The 14,583-nt window shown below is 33.2% G+C and overlaps 1 protein-coding gene across 2 annotated transcripts in view; it reads right to left on the bottom strand.

Moving 5' to 3' along the window:
• Positions 1 to 478: 478 nt before the first annotated feature.
• Positions 479 to 14,583, bottom strand: part of LOC123566039 (carbohydrate sulfotransferase 1-like) — a 46,114-nt gene continuing 32,009 nt past the window's right edge. For both annotated transcript variants that reach the window (XM_045359861.2, XM_045359862.2), the window contains 3 exons: positions 5,323 to 5,376; positions 4,855 to 4,967; positions 479 to 1,209 (listed from right to left, as the gene is read on the bottom strand). In XM_045359861.2, the coding sequence (XP_045215796.2) occupies positions 518 to 1,209; positions 4,855 to 4,967; positions 5,323 to 5,376 (859 nt within the window). In that variant the 3' untranslated portion in view covers positions 479 to 517. The remainder of the gene's footprint in view (positions 1,210 to 4,854; positions 4,968 to 5,322; positions 5,377 to 14,583) is intronic.

Raw genomic sequence — 14,583 nt, 5'->3', positions numbered from 1 at the left:
ATATAATTATGGCCGGGATGAATGCATTCTGTGCTTATGCTATTGAAAATGTCCTTCCGCAATTACAATAAACCCTCTTTCATAATACTGCATGTAGTTTTGGTGCACAGATGTACTCCAGTGCTATCAACAGAGTTATTGTTTGGCTCAATATACTTGGCGACATGGCAGAAATGAGCAGAAAGCTTTTATTTCAGTCCTACTGCACATAGAAAGTAGAAAAGATCGACTAAAAGTATAAAAAAACAAAGAATATGCCCTGGCTAAAGTAAAAACCTCTTTCCAATGTAATTCATTTATCATGTGTTTGTGATAGATGAACAAGAATGAAGGCGACAAGGAATTTTCTAAAGTGGGTCAAATTTTTGGTTTTGACTGAAAAACACAATTGTTGCCCTTCAGTCGATATGAGAATTTATCTATCTCCATGCACGGCAATATTGATAATAATGCTGATAATATAAACATAACATTTTTGTAGCAATTTTTATTTCATGGATAATGCATAAAATAATGGTCAGTAGGGATAAATGTTCTTAATTAAGAATTCTTTTGGTATATCAACAGTTGAAAGTGAAATATTTTGATATTCTTCCACGTTTTTAAAAAAGAGATATCCAAGTTCTGTATAGACACCTTTACATACAAGATCTATTTTCTGCAGAATGTCCCAACTTAAAGATTTTCTCCACCAGAATGCTGTGTTTTTCTCACGTTCAGTTTGCTTCTTCGAATCGCTAAATACAGTTAACAGCCTTAATGTCGGAAACTTTTGTACATCTAAATCCATACCCAAATATTTGAATAATGCTTTTGATTTATTGAATGTATTTTTGCTTAAATCTTCGTAGTAAACGACCTTAAATCTATTAGGGAAAAGTTTTAGTAACTTTTGGCCTTCTTTGAAGTCATACAACATTTTTTTGCACAAAGCTTTGGCGTCCTGAATGATTTGTTTTTCTGCATGTATTGGAAACCATCTGGTCTTAATTCTTGAATTGATGATTGCCCTAGGATCTCTGAACAGATGAATGACCTTCAAGTTTTCACGTTCATTGAGTAAATTTGCCAGCAGATCAGTTGACAGCCTCAGTACTTTGGTTACACGGTGTGTTGCGTTCTGACATTTTCGGTGAATATACTTACGTAGGCATGATGTAGAATTCTTCTTGTCTTTTATGCAAGAATACGTCTGACTCCAGCTGGGACCTATGTAAAACAACAACATCGAAAAACAGTCAGAAAAAGTATTTTTAGACATTAAATACATAGTGCATTTCAATATCCTTGTTTGAAATATAATATTGACATTACTTTTCTTAATTTCCTATACTGTGAAATCATTGATATTCATGGGAGACGGATTTTCGATGATTTCGTGGTTGAGTCAATCCACGAAATTTAATCCCAACGAAAAAGTAAATTTCCTACTAATTTTATGTTCAAACGTTGAAATCAACGCATTCATATTCCCACGAAGTTGCAGTTTTTACTAAGACCACGAAATTTCATTCCCAATGATTTCACAGTAACTTGAAAAAACTGACTGTGTTACAAAAATGATTCGTACAATCACTAAGGTCCATCTGGGAAAGTCACGCAAACAAGACACAACCACCTCAAATCAGAATGTACAAAGGTAAGTATAGTTATTTGAATGATATAAATACATACATATGTACAAAGGTAAGGTGTATATACAAAATTTAGGTAACAGTCAAATATATATGCAAAACGAAACACTACTTTGGACAGCCAGTTTAAACTAACCTTAAGTCTTTATTCTCATTTTTTTTACCAAACGTTCAGCACAAAATAAAAGTGAATCACAACAAATGTAATTAAAGACCAACCACGGCCTAGTGACCTACTTTTTTCACTGACATAAACTTCGTGAAAATCATTCTTATAAAACAGGTTGTGTCGGTGCGACGTTAAATCCAACAAAATAAATAAAATAAATAAATATAAAACAGGTATTATACAGCTATACTTCAATTTTTCGGGTAGACAATTTAGGCCCTTGCTGAATAAATGTGTTTTCAAAACTTCATCTGAAAATTAATTCAGTCAATTTCTTTTCAGCATAGTTTTAAGAATATAGAGGAATAACGATCTTATCCTGAAGAAACAAAATTTGATTGAAATTTAAACTAAATACACTGATTTATGATCACTAACTCAATAAAATGTTAAGACGATAAACACATTGTCTGGGCCTTATATATGCGACTGTCAATTTGTTACTAGATACTTGTTATTTCTTATTTTCCTTATGCAAATCCTGTATAATCACCATCTAAAAACGCAAAAGAAAACAGTTATTTTTGTGGTGCTCTTTAAATGCACGGTGTATAAAGTACAACTGTGCTTCCCTTAAATATACAACATTTAAAAGCTATAAGCATCCATTTAGTGCCATATCAGGTTAAAAAAAATATAAAAAAGAACAATAAGAATAATAGAACTTTCTGCGCCCGACTTTAATAATTGCCTTTCATCGAGGCCTTCACATTTCTTGTCACAGAAACAACGGACCTGCCATCTGTATTGGGACTCAACAAGAAACATGGGGCTGAAAAACTGACTGATTTACGTACACCTTTTGTATCTTGTCACGTATAATTGAAAATTGCTTTCACTTAAAATCTTATGTGCAAACATCCACATAATCCTTAGGTTGTGATGTTCTTCGTAAGAAAAGTTGGCTTAAAGTTACTATTAATGTTTTTAAACCAGACTTGAATTACACCAATAATATGTAGCACATATTTACGCATTCTACGAAATGAGACCCGTGTCTGAATATTTTAGTGGTTTATACTTATATTGGCAAAATGTTGTTGTCAAGCCAAGTTTCATATTGACAAAGGACTTTTGTCCCTTTTAGGTTGGCTATCGGTTAAGACACTTTGTCATGTTTTTAATTTTTTCCCATGTGGCTCCTTTCTATATGGAAGAAAATTTTGTTTTGGCAAGTTCTGTTCATAATTACAATACTAGATTCCGAGTTAAAACTACAGAAAAACAATGAAACACTAATTTCGGTTTTGCTGATAATAGCAGATACTCTATTGCAAAGGTTAAAAGTTTTGGTATACGATTTTTTGCATACACAGGTTTTTCCGTATGGAATAATTTACCACAGCATATAAGGGATATTCAGTCCTATAATAAGTTCAAAGTCAATATCAAAGAGCAACGTTTTTGCACAATGATATTTAATTTAGCATTTTAACATTAATGCAATAATTTCATGTTAGTACTTTTATCCAATGTGATTTCATTTTACACTACAATTAAGATCAATAATTATTGGCAATAGTTTTATTAGGTGTATTTGCCTAATTGTGATATTTTTATGACATTCGATATTGTAAATGTTTTTTCCACAAGTCTTTCATTAAAATGTTAACTGTGATAACAATGCCTTCCTTTGTCAAACTAATTATTATAATAAGGACCACAATGGAAATAAGAGACATCTTTTCTCTTTTTTTTTTGGTTATCCTGTGTGTATAATGTGGTTGACAAGGCATTATATTCAATTAATTTATGTTCTTTTACATGCATGTTTTGGTATCTATTTTACCATGTTTTGTATACATTTTAAACAGAAATAAATCTATCTATACTGTATACGCTAATGGATCATCAACATGGCTAGACAAAGTGAGTTACAAAGGTGAAAAAACACTGTCTATACATAAAAAACACATAAAATTTCGTGTTATCTTATCTAAAAGTGTCATTTAATATAAATGGATTTATAGTAACTGCAGCTAAAATAATACGGATCATTTACGTTACTTTTTAATGCAAAAAGAATGTTGAAACCATGACAACTTAATGAAAAATGTCAGTCATAATAAGTAACCATGTAATACCTGAAGGGGTAGAAACAGTTGGTTATGAGTATCTCCAACTGCTTTTGAAACTCAAATTAATATACTTTAAAGAGAGAAATGTGCAAACAAGTCTTTTGAGAACTGACCTTGGGACAATGTTCTAAGTTTCATAGATCATTATTATGGTTGTATTTTTCTAAACTCTGTCCAAAATATGCTTTATGTACCTTAAATACATTGAAAGCTTGCATTTTTTCTTGTTTCATAGATTACAAAATTGATACACAAAGTGCTTAGTTTTGCAAATTTGTTCTTTAATCTCTTAATGGCTGAAAGAATAAAAGGACCTGGAAAGAAAAATCCCTATTGACCTGTGACCTCCAAGTGTGACCTTGACCTTTGAGTCCGGTATCATGTAGTGCATGAGATGTCGTTATATTATGGAAAATACACAAAATAAAATCAAAGTCCTTTCATGGATTGTTGTGTTACAGACCAGACAGTAGAAACACTGTTGACGTATAAATTTGATGTTGAACTATCAGCCAGGGGTCCGTATTTTGCATATGGGAACCATTTCAGAGCTATATTAAAATCCATCAATGAAGGAGAAAGGAATAGACAAGAAAGGAAATTTTGGACGTGAAAAAATGTTGAAACAAATAGGATTGGGTAAGCAAGATTTTGATAATATCATATCATTTTATCCCATATATATTTAGATATTGTTTTAGAAAAAACTGACAACAACGGTTCTAGGAAGGATAAACAAAGAAGGCGATGTTACACTTTTGTTGTGTCACTAAAGTTGATTTTAAGATAATCAAATTTATATTTTCTAACACTTTAACCATTTTAATGACACCATCGATCGGTCTGTTAGTAAAATTTATGCATTGTCTAACAGTTTGGTTTATGTTACCTTTAAACTTCCTTTTTTTTCAAATCTCATGGGAATCTCTTTCTGCATACACTTAGATATATTAGATATATTTCTTATCCGTACCTCCAAATCTAGCAGTTAAGGGGTGAAAAACTGTCCGTTCAAAGTCGTTAAACTGACAATCATAGATGTTTCTTAATACCTTCATTGCCATAACTAACGAACATGCGGACCCACTGAAAAATAAAGAATTACTCTTGACACTTGACCAAAACATGTAACTTGTCGCCATTCAAGATTTAATTATGTTTGATTCTATTCAAAACTTGGCCAAGTTAATGCTTGGTAAAACAGAATACTTAAGTAATATAAGCAACACAATTTTGAAAAGCAAATTGGATACTAAAACATTGTTCTGCAGGAGCCTTAATGAGTACATTCCTTAGGCTATAACACTGGAAATTGGCAGATATAAATCATGTCGTTCAAAGGCTTTGTCTTGCGTAAAGAAAATAAGGAAAAGAGGAAAAAAGTCCTGAATTGATTTGTGAGAATGTTCTTTAGAAAGAAAATACAGATGTAAGATATTACTTGTACATGTTGGAAAGGAAATTGTCCTCAACAGCCTGTCTTGGGTCTACCGTTCTGAAAAAAAAAAAAAAATATATATATATAAATAAAGCAAACAGATATATACATTCTAAAGTGTTACACGTTATTAAACACATAATCTTAGTTCTATAAATATTCCATTTCAGTTTAGTTATATTCTTTGTATGTGTTTATACACTGCAATCACATAATACAGCGAACATACTTACCAAAGCCAATACAAATATACATAAGGGGTTGGGCCAGAAGTTATAACAACGTTACGCCCTCCTCTAAATTAAAACCCAGAAATCTACATGTCATTTTAAAGTACGATCGGTATGTGATATATCTGAAAACGTATAATGTAAAACAGAAATATTTGAAATGGAAATGGACTAATGTATAAACAAAATACAGCAGGAGAAAAGGATGTATTTACCGAAAAAAACAACAACAAAAAACAGTTAATCATACTCCTCTCTGCATTTGTCTTGTAAATGGATTTAGCAAAGGTTTACATAACTTTGAAGTATCTCAATAAACTCACAGAACAGACATAATTCTTTACTGCCAGGATGTTCAAAAAAGCTCAAGACTGTTACAAAATACGCCCGTCTAAATATTTAGTTACGTATCATAAAGGTAATAATGTTCATTTTGTATGCCTTGGTAACCCCAAAACAAGTAAGAAGGAATCTTTGTAGGTATTTGTGAGACTCCATATGGGATGAAACTGACAACCGGACCAAAACTGTTTGAAAAGACAAGGCTAATGTCGCATATTTAGAGTAACTCAAGGACCATGGATGACTCTCGGACCTGGCCGAGCTATAATGCCCACAACATTGTCACAAAGTTTGGTATAGGTCGGATGAAAACTGTTTGACTTAGAGAACGGACAAGGCTGTGTGCAACTTTTGTTCAAGTAATTCAAGAGGTATTATGCCCGCAAACATTGTCAGCAAGTTTGGAATAGACCGAATAAAAACTGTTCATTTTAGCGGAAATGCTTTAAGACTAAGCAGATGAATAAAAATGTCTTCATCCATGAAATATTAAACAAAAGTTTTCTGATATTCTTCTTTGAGCAAGACCGACTTTACTTCAGAAATGTTATAATGCTTGACAAGAAGAAGTCATAAACATTCCTAGCTAACTGGAATATCTCCTTGTATGGCTCAGCTGCAAAAGTACCAAAATCAAACGACATTTTGATACTTGCTGTTATGAGTACTTCCCAAAAATCAAAATTTATTTTATACAAAATATTTTGCAAATTTCGACGAAATAGTCTCAAAATATGAATTTAACGTATAGCAATCATTGGTTGTTCCCAGATTAACCCATATTTTGGTTACGTCTGAAATTAGTAAATGCTTGTTATTTAAATAAAATACTAAACTTAACAGAAAAACCAGCTAACAACTATTAACAATAGCACAATCTTATCTATAAAAGTAACGATTCAAATACCTTTAGACAATTGTGCTACTGAGGCGGTTACCTAATAATATTTACGGTTTATCTCATATGCCTAAGGGGAAACTGCTCAAGATTATCAACCGACCAACCTGGTGACTGCTTTGACATAATATCTTTAACCGTGATGGAATAAATCAATAGTAAACATATACATGCCGAACAGACACTGTATCAAGAATGAAAAAATAAAAAATAAAAAATACAGTGGAAAGAAGACGGCGACAAACAAAACCAAAGTGGAAATAAATATAAAGAAAACATTTTTGTTTTTCACAGACCCCTCATAAATCATTTAACTATATATGTACTACGAGGGGTGTTCGTGAAATATCCGGATATTCTGCTTGTTCTCAAAAATCGTTCAATATTTTTTTGAAGAAATGTTTGCCTTCTTTTGCTAAGAATTCACTATCTACTTCTGTACATTTTAGTCATCAATATTGGAGCTTAAGTATCTCGTCCGCAAACCAGGAAAGAGAACGACTGCTGAAGTGTCGATTTACTGATGTATTCAACGCCGGTCTGGTTTCAAAAAGGTTTTCTTGAAGCCTGTTCTCGGTTTTAAAAACATAAAAAGTCGCAGCTAGCAAAATCTTGACTGTATGGATGGTGGCAGAATAATAATTCTAACATGCAGGGGTCGATACGTTCTACTGAGACAGTATTAGTCAGGGTTCAAATTAAGACAAGAATACAAGCTAAATGCTAGTGGAATTTGAGAATAGCTAGTGGGCTTGGAATGTACTAACTAATCTCAGCTAGTCAATAATATACCAAGCAAATGTTTTCAAAGGTTGAATAAAGTTTGTTCTGCAGGTATACATTTTTCTGCATGAAAGGAATGTTATCATTTATGTTTATAAATGATATTTTATTGTTCAACAAAACTCTGATATAATGCATGATTGCAGCTTGCTGGAAAGATTTGATTTTAGCTTGTAAGTGGATAAAAATGGCACTAGCTATTTTAAGCTAATAGTTTTTTTGTTGTTGTTGTTGTGTTTCTTTGTGACTGACTACTTACAGAGTAAATCAGTAGGTTTTGGCCAGTAAAATATAAATAAAGTAATTAAATATTATTGTTTAACATTAGCCGGTATCTTTTCATTTTAGCTAGTGAACAAAAAGGGCACTAGCTTCTTTTAGCTAGTAGAAAATGTTGCTAAATGTGACCCCTGTAAGTTGGGGTATGTTCATGCAAAAGATATACATGTTGATAGGTTAGCTTTTGTCGCAATTATTTTCAAGTTTTGACTTTTTTTATTCAAAATCACCTCCGATTATTATCTTACAGTCAAGGTTTGACCATGTAAAATGAAATGAGCCAATATCGTTCAAAATGAATAATAAAAAGCAACCAGAATAACATTTCCAGCAAAGTCACGCAGCTTAAACTTCCTTTGAGTTGGGGAACCAGCTCCTTTCCACTGCTTTTACTGAACTTTTGTTTCAGTTTCAGAACAGTAAAACCACATTTTTATCCCCAGTGAGAACCTAGATTTTTCACCTCAGTTAAAACTGCCCAAATGTTCTTTTACTAAGGTAACCCTGGATGCCTTTCGGTCTTTTTGACAGCTCTGTCATTACCCACCTAGCACTAGCCTTGCCCACTCAAAATTTTGCAAGAATATGATTTGTCGACGCTTTACCGGGTCTTAACTGATAATCTGCCTCCTGCAATATCACTCTTTGATCTTTGTTGACAAAACCTCAATTATCATCACAATTATAGGGTCACTGCCTCAGCGGGCATCTCTGGCCTAGGCTTGTCCCTCACCTTTGTTTTGTTTCTCCGGAACTGAGAAACAAATCCCGTAGCATCTACATTGTTTAATTGCTCTTAAAAATGTGTATACATACTAAAATGTAGTTTTCTGCATGTGTAGAAAGCTGCATATGAAATGATGGGAGCATGAAAAGTCAGGATATTTTCCGACAGCCTCCACTGCGAAAAATATGTGTATATACGGGAGTATACGGTCCCGTATATGTCTAATATACGAATATCATATAAAAGGTATCTTTCCTGAAAGTATGATCAAAACCTACGCCTTAAACATACTTTTGGACCTTGACAATCCCTAACTTTGAATACTGACATAAACTGTTGAAACGTATTTATGCTTAGTATGAATGAACATGAATGTCCAATTAAAGAATACGGGATTCCCGTATATAGAATGTTCCATATACGGGAAAAATGTTTCCGTATACGCCCATATATTAGGAGTATACGGAATGCGTACACTCCCGTAGACGGAACCATTTTCCGCAGTGCTCTTGTACAGTGGCCTATAGACAGAAAAACACATTTAACATTTCAAGTAATATTGTGGTACTATAATGTTTTTTTGTTATCCATCCCTTTTTCTTTTCACTGACCACAGACTGTAAGTCTACATACGTAAAAATCTAGATGATGTTTTAAACAAAAACAACAAAATTCAATCCAGTAAAGGCATACAGACACTAAAAAGGAAAATGGTGCGGAAAAATATGGTAGTCGCATATGACATATAGTCCTCAATTATTTTGCTCTGACAATTTTTCATTCTTATTTTCATTGCATTTTTTTTGCTGAAATAACATGAGAGATCTATGCTTGACATTTAGGTGGCGTTTACGATTGAAAGTAATCGCTTCATTTGAGAAATTGATATACTGCCATGAAAGTCTTACGTTGGCTTCTTCAAATCAAGTGCAAAAATTGCTATTACTTTCTATTTCATGTTATATCTGCTCGTCGTGTATCAAGTATTACATGCTTGCAGTGGCTATATAAAACAATTATCACGTTGCCTATCCTGTTTCACAGTTTCATGATTGATAGACACGGTTGTTTTTTAAAATCGATTTGTTACCTTGTTATGTCATTGAAATCTGTCACATTGATCAAACACTATTTTGAAATTAAGTTCGGGAAAATAAAACAATATTTGAAAAGCTTCTATCGATGATATATTATACACGTGCCTATTGGATTTATATCATCATGGAGGAAATGTGATGTTCTTTAAGAAAGCTTAGAATGAATGAGTGTGTTGGGTTTTACGGCAAATCGACACAAAATGGTCATATATCGCCGGGAAGAAGTTATATTGAAAACGCAAGTTGTAAACCATACCTTAAATAGTTAATTTAACAATGTAAAGCATATCTAAAATAATTTATATAACAATGTAAAGCATATCTAAAATCATTTATATAAAAATAAATATACGTATATATGTTAAATTATCAGCTGCAGACATAAAAATATTGCAAAAGATGTGAATTAAAAATATAAAATGTTCAGATATTTTGATAAATTCCTATCTGCTTTGAAAACGATCAAATATTTCCCTACTGAAACGTTTTCAAACACCACTTTTAAAGACTGAACGTCAAAGTATATACTGCGTCGTGGAGCAAAGTCCACACAGTCGATTAAAATGTATGTTTTATAGTAAGCGGTACATATTCGAGTTGATCTTCTTTATTCAAACTCAGTAGGTAAGAGCGTTGGTCTACGGATCGCGGGGTCGTGAGTTCGATCCCCGGGCGGGGCGTATGTTCTCCGTGACTATTTGATAAGCGACATTGTGTCTGAAATCATTAGTCCTCCACCTCTGGTTCATGTGGGGAAGTTGGCAGTTACTTGCGGAGAACAGGTTTGTACTGGTACAGAATCCAGGAACACTGGTTAGGTTAACTGCCCGCCGTTACATGACTGAAATACTGTTGAAAAACGGCGTTAAACCCAAAACAAACAAACAAACAAATCTTTATTCAAAAATTAAGAATGTGTCAAAATGGTATGACATATTCGACAACGAGAAAGAAAAACTTTCTCCCTGCGAACAGACCTGTTCCTTTGGTGCCATTCACCTAGAATAGGTTTAAGTTCATGAAGTTTATTGAATGAAGCACGACGATGGCCATTAAGATAAAATGTATTTGTTAATATTTGGTAATAACTCGGTATGTAGTGAATCCAATTAAGATTGTGATAATGAAAGGGATTTCTTTGCTGCATTATCAGCATCATAGTTTCCGTGAATACCAATCAATACCTTTGGCCTCGGCTGAAAATATTGTTGAATTATCTGACAAACGCAATTTTGATAGGTGATGGTGGCTGGCAGCAGCACACCCAGCCTTTGATTCATTTTTTGAACCGTCTGTGTCAATTGAAAAATAGTCCTTAAAACTTTACTTGGTTTTATTGGATTAGGACTTGAATTTTTCAACGTTTGTTTCAGACTTTCTAAAGGCAGGATTACATTTGTTTGCCGTACCTCCCAAAGCATATTGCAAAGACAGGTTTTCTCGGCGTGTGTAAAGAGAGGGTTCGTTTGCTTCAACATACAAGCTTTTAACTGGCGATGTTGGGAATGCACCGACAGCAATACCAATACCTTATTACGGATGGTATCTAACATTTGTTAACAAGCTAATCTTGCTGAACCACAAACAATACAACCATAATCTAGCATAAATCTAATTAAAGCTCTATAAAGTCTGAATAAAACCATGCGATCGGTTCCCCTGTAAGTATTTGAAATTACCCTTTAAATATTCAATGACTTCAGATATTTGAGTTTAAAGTATTTTATACGTGGTATAAAAGAAAGCTTTTATCGTCAACAACGGGCATTTTTGTACCATTTAGAAAAGAAGCTCAGGGTCAGAGTGCTGTTTCCGTATTTGACAAAAGTGGACACAATAAGTTTCGATTTGGAATATATTTAAAACCATTTATCATGGCAAAAGTTTTAACTTTATTCACACTGCTATAGTTGGCGTTCAATTGTACGCATATTTTTTGAAAGATAACACATCAAAAAATCATCGACATATAGTGAACAATCTGTACCTGGTAACAAGCAGTTTACAATATTATTAAATGTGAGGCTAAAAATGTAAAAGATACGATAGAACCTTGCGGAACGCCCTGTTCTAGCACAAAAGAGTCAGAAATGGTTGAGCCAACACGTACTTTGAAACTACGATCAGATGAAAATTGTGATATATATGTTGGAAAACGATCTCTTAAACTTAAGTCGTCAAGGTCATTCATAAAACCATATTTCCATGTTGTGTAGTAAGTTGTTTCCAAGTCGAAAAAAAGACAGACACGAGATGCTCTTTTTTAACAAACGCATCATGAATAAAAAAATCCAGTCGAACAATATGATCAGTTGTGCTGCACTGCTTTCGAAAACCGCTTTGAAAGTTCGTAGTTAGGCCTTTAGATTCAAGATACAAACTAGTCCAGAATTAACCTTACATTCTAGAGCTTTACATAATCAAAAGTAAGTGCAATCGGTCTATCTTTACTGGGTTTCGTGTTATCTTTTCCGGGTTTTTGTATGGGAATAGTTATAGCTTTTGTCAAGGAGTCTGAAAAATATTATTTTTCTATGTGATATTGTTAATGTCAGGGAGAAGGTCTAATGATTCTTATGGTAAGTGTTTTAAAAGTTGATAATGAATTTGGTCTGGATTACCTGCAGTATCATGACATTTGTCTAGGGAATCAGGTAATTCTGTGAGTCAAACCTTTAAAGGTCTACTTTCTTTAGCTGATTTAATGTTTTGAAAACGTTGATAAAAACTATTTGAGAAGAGGTTTTTCTTCTTTTTTTTCAAAATATTCACCAAGAGTATTGGCAATGTCCTCTTTGGTAGATATAATAGACTGTTCTGATTTCTTTTTAATTGAGTAAAATTGGAAACGTTTCCATTTCCACTTATTTTACGAATCATTTCTCGGACGAATATTGAATTTTTAAATTGCCGCTCTACGTTTTCGAGTAGCGGTCCTACAGTCAGCATCATACCATGGCTTTATTTTTAGTTTAACCATTTCTTGAAGTTTTGGGAATGAATTTCCTGCAATATCTGATAAAATAACAGAATACCGATCAACAGGACCATGAAAGTTTGTGAAATTCTCCAAAGTCACATCATTCTTACATAAAGACAGATATTGTTGTCAATAAGCTTTTTTTTAAATTTGAAGTAAAAGGGATGATATTACGTTTTTTGAAAGATAATTGGATAATATTCACGCCCATGTAAATCATCAAAAAAAAGTTTTAAATGTTTGCCACAAACCAAAATACTAGTCCAATTGTAAGTTATGGTGGTTTTACATATTATATATGTATAAATGTATATAAGGATCAATATTTAAGGGAACTTTGTTTAGAATAGATTTATATTCAAATTTGCAGTGTCATCATTGAATGTTGTTTACATGCAGTTATTAGTCTTAGATCTATAATGTCCTTTCTAAAATGCATGTGGTGAGATGTTTACGTTAGACAAGTAGCTCCTATGTTCAGGGTTATTCTAGATAATACAGAAATGATGTTTGGTACATGTTTATGTGCATGATTAATTCTGCATATTAGGTAAATTGAAACGGTGTTAGCATAAAATGATGCTCTTCAGATTTATCCCATTTAATTTGCAGTTTGTGCGGGGAGGCCAACTACCATGGAAAAGAAACGAAAACTTAACATTTTCTTCAGACTATTGCTGCTTTTGTCAAAAGCAGTTTACTTCAACTGGCAAACAAACACTAAACCCACTTAAGTTTGATACATTGCTATCTATTTGCAAGGAACAAAATAATGAAATATCACAAAATATTGTCGCAAATGAAGACAACATTAGAAATGGTGATGTAAAATTGTCATATCATAAAAACTGTCGAACAAAATTTATATATTTAAAACCATTTATTTCCAAACCAGATGTAGAAAATGGTGCCTCTACATCGAATAGTGATCTTGCGACACCACCAAAGTATACCACGTCACAGTCAGATCAGTTTAATTGGAAAGAAAATTGTTTCATATGTGGGTGCAAGTGTAGCACCAAACATCGTTCTAAATGGTCAATGGTTGAAGGATCAATTGATGAAAATTCTAAAATGTATTCACAACTATTAAATATATCTTCATCAAAAAATGACATGAACTTACACACAAGATTGTTAAGTTGTAAAGGAGATTTGGTGTCTGTGGAGGCTAGATATCATAGGGGCAGTAAAAACAAAAATTGCTTGTCTAAGTATCTGCTGAATTTGCCTAGCCCAAATACTGATAAACTTCTTGACCAGAGCATTTTAGAAAAAGTATGTACACAGTTGAAAAATGAGTTACATATTGAGATTGAAACAAAACGAAGTGTACTTGAATTGACTGATTTAAAATCGAGAATGATTGAACTTTTTGAAAAACACGGAATGGAAATTGGAGTTTCGATGATGCGCACTAACAGATTAAAAGTTGCCTTTGGAAAAGTTTGGCCGGAACTTATGTTTATTCCACGGGAAGGTACCACCGACCTCGTTTGTTCACGAGAGATTGATGTTGATGAAGCGTTAGCAAAGTATGTCAAGTTAGAGAAGTTTTTTCAGTCGGCAGCCGAACAGAATGATATTGAAGAATGCCTATCCAGTGTATTCTTAGATGAAAATGCAAATGAAAACACAGTTTTGTATGACCCAGCTGTTATATTGAGAAGACGAATTCAGCAGTCAAATTGGCCTTGACAATATGTACTTTTCTAAAGATGAGATCAACATTAACGAACAGGTCAAATTCTTAGATCCTTTATAGTTCCAATTTGTAAATTGGGTAGCCTCTGATTCAAAACTAGAAGATAGTCATAATGATCCAGACCAGAGAATAGTATCTGTGTGTTCAGATATCACATATCTAGTTAAACATGTGATAACTCCCAAACACCTCGGATTATCCATATATCTCCACCACTCATTCG

The sequence above is a fragment of the Mercenaria mercenaria genome, chromosome 8, assembly GCF_021730395.1.
Source record: "Mercenaria mercenaria strain notata chromosome 8, MADL_Memer_1, whole genome shotgun sequence".
NCBI lineage: Eukaryota > Metazoa > Mollusca > Bivalvia > Venerida > Veneridae > Mercenaria > Mercenaria mercenaria.
The sequence above is the reverse complement of the archived record's forward strand: the minus strand, read 5'-3'. Positions and strand labels throughout refer to the sequence as shown.